Raw genomic sequence first — 9,018 nt, 5'->3', positions numbered from 1 at the left:
GGGGGGGGGGGGGGGGAAGCAAAGCCAGAAGTCCAGCACACTCCGCTAAATCTGTGCTGGAAAAGAAAATTCTTTCTGTCTGAACTTTGTCAGCTGGTATAACTGGAGCATATGAGTTAGACCTTCTCACTGGGGATCTCAGAGATTTTTCTATACCACTAAAAGCACTCTTTTGTTTCCTGCCATTAACAGTATCCAAAAAAATATGTAAAGAATGAAAAGCAAACAAAAGAACACTTTCCAAAAGCCAAATTACATTCTGGGGAGGGAGTGGTGCTGTGGCACCTCTCCCGGACATGTTTCAGAAGTGCTGAAGATGCCTCAAGGCATTAGAGTAACATGATATAAGTACTGTGTAATATGAATTCAGAAATGGTGGTCACACCTCTGCTCCTTCCCTCTTGACAATAGGAACAAATTCAGCACCCAGAGCTTCATATTAGAACCTCGTATTTCCATCTCCCCCATCATGCTGTCAGAAAATCCCTGACACAATTTGTAAATTTCTTCTGTAAAAAAATTTGGATTTATCATCCCTATTGGACTGCTGGGAAGATAGTCCTGTTGCTTCATTCTTCCAGTATTTAGAACCCGGCTATTAATTTCTAGACAGAACTGATAAATGCCCATTAGTTCTGTAACTGCACAGTACTGAAAGAAAGAAATGCCCATTGGGACACCTTTGAAGTGTAATGCCCCATGGATCAGAGTTACCCAAGTAATTGAATGTAACTGAGGTGAGAATTAGGTTTGAGTCCCACCAGTGTCTGACTTACACAGTATAAGTACAGATCTTTCATACAGTCTTCTGCCAACATATCAACAGATTTTCTTAAATTCTCGGCCTAACTCCCACCAATGCCATTCCTCCTCAACATTACATAGTGCCAGTTCCTTCCTTCCTGGCTCAGGTAACTTTCTCTAGGTCGTTCCTAACTCCTGGGAAAGTTCTTGTACCCAAATTCACTGCAGTATTTCTCTGCTGTCACTGCTGTGTAGTCTATCTCTTGTGACAGCTTCTCCTTCATCTTTCTGCTTATTCCTCAGATACCTTCACCTTTATCTTTTCCATCTATCCGGAGGATGAAAACAAACTGTTCTTATTTTCTCTTAGAAAAGCTTTAACAAGATGAAATTTTTTATGGGAAATTGCAGTATCCTCAGAAATAGATCTGTCCTTTTTTGAGTTCTAAGTGGGTTTCCATGGTAACTAAATTTGGGTGGTCATACTTGCTGGATGCTTTCTTGCCCCTTGCATTACATTCTTGTTCCTGCAAGAAATACTGGTGGTTGCAGGGTTACATGATGTTTAGGAGAGTTGATTCAACAGAAATGATCCCCACCCTGTGCTAGATTTTCATGGGATGGGAATAGTTCTGGGAAGCTGAAGGTGGGAGGAGGAGTTGAGCGTGCAGCAGACTGAACTCAATGCATAAGGTGGAAAGGAGTGTGTCCCATTCTGCCATCTGGTTGCCCTATATAGAGTAAATACCTGCCTTATATTCAGTTTTCTTTCAGTGAGTCTCATATCTCTGATTTATTATTCTCTTTGCATTTGTTGTCTCATTTTCATTTTGGAAGAATTTTTCTTCATGACTTTTCAGTCTCCTGTTATTTATTATAACTGCCTGCCTTTTGAACTGTTGAAGCCCTAGCTGTCCAGGTTTCTGCCTACTCGGAATGCTGTTCTTTTCTTTCTGTACCCTAAAATACAAAGACTCATTTTAATTACAACATAGTAATCCTGGACTCTTTTAGTTGATTTACTTCCCATCTCCCTGCAGATTAGAATTTTCCTCATCTGTTTAAAATGCCATAGATACTTTTTGTTTCTAATACTTTTTGTTTCTAATTATTTTTCTCATCTCTGTGCATCTCTTTTATTCCCTACAGTAAGGGCACTTTTTCTGTAACTTTTGTTATAAGGAATATCTATGTCTTTTATAAGGAAGATCTATGTCTTCCATTGTAAGGAGTATCTTAGGTTTTTTTCTCTCTTCTTTTCTTTAAGATTTGAAAAGAAACTTTATCCCATACTTACTCGTTTATTTATGTTGTCCTTTGTAGCTCCTGCCTTGTTCTGTCATCACAGCTAGCTGTTTGGGGAATATAGGTCAGAATAAAGCATGTACAAAGTAAAACTGCACTGAATGCTGTAATACTGAATAGGCGACGTGGCAATGGACAGGAGGTTTGCTTCTTCCTATTGCCACCTAGCTTCTTAATAGGCAGCACATTTCATCACAGTACCTCTCTATAAGCCAAAATATGCATGCTCAACTGCTGAAGGTCTGCTTATTGATTTTTATCCTTTATGTAATGATAATAGATTTTTAGTGCTGAAAAGAAATGCTGTGAGAGGCATAGTCTTGTTTGCATACTATCTGATACTTTGTTCTAGAAGCAGCAGAGCTCAAGTGCAGCATAAGGCGGAGATGGCTTGACAAGAGCTATACTGGGAAAAGAACAAGTGTTGCTAAACCAGTGCAACTTTACATTAAAGAGAATATGCATAGTCTCCCTTTGGTCTGTAGTGGGCATGAGTTTAGCATTTTGCAGCAGTAAAAGAGTATGGAACTTCTTGATTCTGTGTGTTCAGAACAGGTTTGGGCTGAGAAGTCCCTATAAATGATGCCTCAAAAGACTTGTACTGTAGGATCCCCAAGTGTTTTGGCCAAGGTAGCGCCCAGTGTGAGACTGGTGCTTCCATTCAACAGTGCTTCAGCATTAAATGATAGAGTTAAAATTTTGTTTATGTAAATGGACTAACATGAACTACAGTAGTTTGTAAGGGATTGGGTTTTCATTGCAAAATAATGTAATATATAAGGATTTACGTAGAAGACCGCTTGTCTTCATTTGAGCCCCTGGATTCAACACAGGAACAATTGGTGATAGTGATTAAATAAGAAAACATTTGATGTTTTATTAATCAGCATGCTTTTTAAAAAAATGTTTTTCTCTCAATTTCATCCCTGGAATAAAAATCTTTTTTTTTTTTTTTTTTTTTTTTTTAAAGAAAGTAGTTTTGTAACTATTGTAAGTTTACAGAGCAAGTTGAACACATGAATTACAAGTACAGAAATAAACTTTAAACCAGCTACAAATGTAGGTGTTTGAGAAACCTCAATTAATAGAAAAAAATCATGGGTCATGGAAGGGAAATTGCCTTGATGTTCTTGATAACCTGTTTAGAATTAAGATCACTTGGGAATGGCAGTCCAGTAGCTTACTGGGAAAAGTTGCAATGCATGAGCAATGCAAATGTGCTGCTCATTTTTTAATTTGATCATAATAATTATTGAAGTCACAAATCTACTTGAATCAGGTACATGTTCTGATTTGGACACTCTTCCTGTAGTTTCAGTGACTTACTTCACCTTAACTGTTTCTAATGCGATAGCTGCAATCTCTGTATTTTTTGTTAACAGTTAAAGTATTTTGGTCAAGTTAGCACCCAGCGTGAGACTAGTGCCTCCATTCAGCAATGCTTCAGCATTAAATGATAAAGTTAAAATGTTGTGTTTTATGTAAGTGGACTAACATGGACTACAGTTGCTTCCAAGCAAATTAATCTTTTCATTGCAAATTAATAAAGTGATAATTGTACATTGCAACTTCTAGGTGAAGAACACAGTAATGGTGCTACCTTTATCATGCAATTCATACACCCACATTCAACTGTCTGTGTAAGCATGTTGCATAAGAATCTTCTGGAAAAATAAATGCAATGAGACTTGTTCAGCAAAATAACATCTGGTGCAGAGATGTTTTAAATTCTGAAAGTTCCTGGTTTTGTTTCTATCTCCCACTGGACATGTAAAATATGTTGAACTGATTAGAAATTATATGGAAAAGATAATAGATTGTTAATGAATCAGTGTGAGGTTCTGTAAATGTCCATAAAATTATGTTTCATGATACAGTCTTACCTACTTTCATACAGCTGTTGCCACTGAATTTTTATTTGTCCAGGTAAGACCTGTAGTTAAATAGGTACATCCAGCTTTATAGGAGGCAGTTATGACATCTGAATGGCTTCTTGCAACAGTATTAGATTATCAGCTCAAGTTCTGTATTTGTACAAGGACATCTGTCAGAGGAGGGTCCTCCACTCCATTTTGTGAACTTGGCAGAGACTGGGAGTCAGGGTCCAGCTGCCTTTTACACAGGCAAGAGCTTGTCCTTTGGGCTGCCACGTGGCGCCCAGCTCTCCTGTGGCCATGAGCTCTAGTGTAGTAACTTTGACTCAGAAAATTCCCATACTGCTGGCTCTTTTTGGCAATGTAGCACTTAATGGCTTGCTGCAGCATTTCAGCTGTGTTTTCAGATTGTGTTTTTAACTCTGTTGAACTAGTCAGGATGAGATAAAACTTGTGTGTAGTCAGATCTGTAAAGTGAACTAAAATAAACTTTGTTTCAATTAAAGAAAGAGTATTTATACTGCCTTTATCTACTGGTTTAATAACATGATTTAAAATCACATCTTCAGTGGTGCGTGGACAATTTCATTGTGCAGACCAGCACTTAGTCATATCAAAACTTCCTTAAGTCAGTCGGTTGGGACTGAGAACTCTCAGATGTTACTGTGATGTAGCCACTTTTTTTTTTTCTTTTTTTTTTCTTTTGTGTGTGTGTGTGTGTGTGTGTGTGTGTGATGCATGTGTTGTAAAACCAGGAAATTGTAAAGACAGTTAACACTTCTGCACCTCAGTTTCTTTGTCGATATAGTGGAAGTAGTACTCACCTCTCCTAACGTTTGCTCTGCAGTACCCTAAGGTCCTGCAGGTAAAGGTGCTTATGTAAAATGAGTAGTTGTTAGACTGAGATCTTAAATATAACATTGATGTGACTTGATTTTTGAGGGAAGACATTTTTCTGATAGAAGTTCTTCTTTGTCTACCTCCCCCAAGAGTGGCAGTGATTTCTCACCGCATACTTAATTCTGTCTACTTAGCATCTCCAGTTTTTGTACCATACAGCAGCTCTGTTTGAAGCTCTGCTGCTCCCCAGCTGCACAGCATCTGGTTGTGTGGGGCAGCATTTGTGTTTTTTGCAGAGGCTGTGTATGTGGCTGACAGTGAAGCAAGGGTTTCTGTAGGTGCTGTGCTACTGTATGCTCTCTTAGTATGTGCTTCATTATCACAATAGGAGTCTACCTTGATTGTGTAACTTTAAAGCATAGAACAGAAGATTATAAGGCTCAGGGGGATCTTACGATTGTGCATAAATGCCTGATGGCAGAGTGTAGAGAATACAGAGCCATACTCTTCTCTCTGGTGCCCAGTGAAAGGCCAAGAGGTAATGGATACAGCCAAAACTACAGGCAATTCCATTTAATTGTTAAGGAACAACCTTTTTACTCTTAATACAATCAAACACTGACAAAGGCTGCCCATAGAGGCTGTGAAGTCTCCATCCTTGGAGATATTCAAAAACTTGACTTGACAGGATCCTGAGCAACCTGCTCTGGCTGACCCTGGAAGGGTTTATTTCAACTTCAGTGGTGGTGTGATTCTGTAACAGGTATTGTTCATTGTAATGCGTTTTAATTCTAGCACTTTAGTGGTGAGGGTCTTCATTTTGTATTTTAAAACTTGGAACATAGAACAGCTGCAGTTTTTGTGTGGATAAAAGACAAAGAATGATGACCTTAAAAAAAAACCAAAACAAACCAACAAAACCCCAAACAAAATTGGTCCTAGTCATCCATTCAGGGAGAAAGTTATTTAAGTTACTTAGTTGTATATGATAGATAACTAACAGTAAATATTTACCCCTGTAGAATATTTTTTTTCAGTGATTGGTAAATATTCCTCTCCAGTAAGTAGAGTATGACTTCAGAAATCAGTAGCACTAGTACAGGAGTAATTCACAAATAGGAAACCCATTCCTTTTCTGTCTGGGTCAAGTAAGTTTGTCAGCAGATGACTGACGTAAATATAAATGATGACTATATATTCTTCCCAAACCATTTTAGCATCATAGCCTGTATAGTCCACAGAAGAATTAAGTAACAAGATATTTATGGTAAATTGGCAGTAATTTTTAATAACTCTGGAAACTGGGCTAAGCTTGCCTGTTTGTCAGGAGGAAGTATATCCCAAGCAAAATCAATTGTCATGCTTTGAATAAATTTTAAATTGTAACATTTTATTATTACTATATAGAATTACAGTGGGAGACATTGCCTTTTGTTTTTAAGATTTTAAATCTTGTTTAATCTTTGAAAGACAACTTTATTCTAACAGTGAAAATGTGGTGTTGACCTAGCAAATCTCGTCTGTTTGAAGTGAGTGCAGTTATTAATACATGTTGGGATCACGATTGAAAGGACAACACTGCATATAATTTAAGAAATCATGGGTTTTTAATAATAAACATCTGTAACATCTCTTTCATGCCATCTTGAAATAGCTTGGTAAAACCTGAATTATTAATGGTGAATTCTGTCTTCACTGAAGATATTTATATGTTTCAATAGGAAAAAAGTAAGTGCAAGTTTGACCAGACTTTATTGTCTATTTTATAGTGATGTGAAGCAAAGTGATTTTTGCTTTTTCACAGCGTTTGTCTCTAAATATGTTTTTTATTGGTATAAACATTAATCTTAAAACATTTCCTTTTTTCTTTTTCTTTCTTTCTTTTTTTTTTTTTTTTTCCAGTGGGAAGAGATTAGTGGTGTCGATGAGCATTATACTCCAATCAGAACTTACCAAGTGTGCAATGTTATGGATCACAGTCAAAATAATTGGCTGCGAACAAACTGGATTCCACGCAATTCAGCTCAGAAGATATATGTGGAGCTCAAGTTTACCTTGAGGGACTGTAATAGTATCCCTCTAGTTCTGGGCACTTGCAAAGAGACCTTCAATCTGTATTATATGGAGTCTGATGATGACCATTTGGTAAAGTTCAGAGAGCATCAGTTTACAAAGATTGACACCATTGCAGCTGATGAGAGCTTCACCCAAATGGATCTTGGGGACCGAATTCTCAAGCTGAATACAGAAGTCCGCGAGGTGGGGCCTGTCATCAGGAAAGGCTTTTATTTGGCTTTTCAAGATGTAGGTGCGTGTGTTGCCTTAGTCTCAGTGCGAGTGTACTTCAAAAAGTGCCCTTTCACTGTCAAGAACCTCGCCATGTTTCCAGATACAGTACCCATGGACTCCCAGTCACTGGTGGAGGTGCGGGGTTCTTGTGTCAATCATTCCAAGGAGGAAGAGCCACCCAAGATGTATTGCAGTACAGAAGGAGAATGGCTAGTGCCCATAGGGAAGTGCTTATGTAATGCTGGCTATGAAGAAAGAGGCTTTGCGTGCCAAGGTAACAATGCCCTCCATGTTCATAGTTCAATTATTAACAGGGGCTTCACTTTACATCCCTACTCTGTGTATTGGGTCATGTTAATTTTCTCCAAATTCTTGAGAGAAATCAATTAGTTGATAAAGTCACCATGAAAATGGCATTTATTTAATCTGTGTAAATAATGTAAACTGACAAAAATATTTCATAAGGGTCAACCATTAATTTTTAGTTAATACAGTTTGTAGCAAATCTAGCCTCTCTAGCCACTCTTGCACTTCTTTTAGTAGATTACAGTTTTCTTAAATGCATTGTTTCTGTCAAAATACTTGATTTTTTGTGCTTTTTTTTTTTTTTTTTAACTTTATGGCTTGATGTATAATAATTGCTACTGAGTTGTGTTGATAAATTGCTATTGGTCAGAAAAAAACAGGTAGGATTGTTTCAAGTAGCATAGTTCCTAATTGCAGATACATTTTGAAAATTAATATTTGAAACTTAAAATTGCATTTGCATGAATACTTATGTATTTAATTCAAAATAATTTTCTCAGACTTTTGGTTTCTGCAAACTGTGGTTATGTGAATGCTCCCAAGAACAAGACTTCACCAGGGATTCTGAGTTTTTCCACAAATGGTCTTTTAAACATTAGACAAATACATATTATATTTACCTAATTTTAATATCAACCAAAATGCTGGTGGGCTATATTTTGCTTTTTTGTAAAAGTACATTTCGATGTTTTAGGCTAATTGAATCTTAAACTTATTTTCTTTTCACAGAGTGCCTTAAAGGGTGCTGGCTGTGGCAAAGGGTCTTTCATTAAATAAGTAAAAGTTAACCAATAAAATCTAGAAATACCATGGATGGAAGGAGTAATAGCTGAGATATTTACTGTGGGGTGTGTTTGTGTATATGTGCATATGCATATATCCATAAGAAAAGAAAAGAAATTTAAAGTATTCTGAACCTGAATGAGAGAGTGCCTGTTCCTTTCTTATCCTACAACAACATTGTCCTACAACAATCTGTGTCAAACTACTAAGTCCTGGGGGAGCTACTAGGAGCCTACCAAGCCAGGTAGTTGTGAGAACTGTTGGTCTAATTAAGGTAACGTTTTCCTCAGAAAATGCCAGGGAGGTGTGGGAGGAAAGGGGTGAGAATGCATTTTGTTTGGTTAAGTAGAATTTAAATTGGTTTTTCCCTTAAAATTAATAAATTAGGGAGCTGAGTCTTTTGAGTATACTTTTCTGCAGTTAGATACCAATATTAAGAAAATCAAGTTAAACTCTTCTGTTAAGAGCTGAATCCAGGAGAAGATACTTTATTATTCAGAAATGCATTACCTAGGGCCTCCTATAGCTACACTTAAAAATGCTAAAATATTAGTGATACTTTTAACCACTGTATGTAGTCTTGCTAACTATAGAGCCTGTGTCCTACACATGAGTATTAAAGGACAGCACTCCAGAAAGTGCCAGACTGCAGTTGAGCAAAGGTTGAACTAAATAAAGTAAAATAAAATAAATTCTTTTATTAGAAACAGGTTCTCAAATGCTCGGGGTAGGTAAGGCACCTCCAATTGAGTTCTGCAGAGATTAGGAGTGAGTTCGCATCCACGTGCAAGTATATCATCTGTGATATGGAAGGCATAAAATCAGACCATAGACTACTGTCTTTTTCTTTCTTTTTCAAGTTCTCCCCCCCCCCCCC

The 9,018-nt window shown here is 37.3% G+C and overlaps 1 protein-coding gene across 3 annotated transcripts in view; it reads left to right on the top strand.

Annotated features, from left to right (window-relative positions):
• The window catches only part of EPHA3 (EPH receptor A3), a 217,397-nt gene that overhangs the window by 52,760 nt on the left and 155,619 nt on the right, over positions 1-9,018 (top strand). For all 3 annotated transcript variants that reach the window (XM_026842010.1, XM_026842000.1, XM_026842020.1), the window contains exon 2: positions 6,666-7,326. In XM_026842010.1, coding sequence (XP_026697811.1) covers positions 6,732-7,326 — 595 coding nt within the window. In that variant the 5' untranslated portion in view covers positions 6,666-6,731. The remainder of the gene's footprint in view (positions 1-6,665; positions 7,327-9,018) is intronic.

Source organism: Athene cunicularia (assembly GCF_003259725.1).
Source record: "Athene cunicularia isolate RWA chromosome 1 unlocalized genomic scaffold, athCun1 chr1_part1, whole genome shotgun sequence".
NCBI classification, from domain to species: Eukaryota; Metazoa; Chordata; class Aves; order Strigiformes; family Strigidae; genus Athene; species Athene cunicularia.
This window is presented reverse-complemented; position numbering and strand designations above follow the sequence as displayed.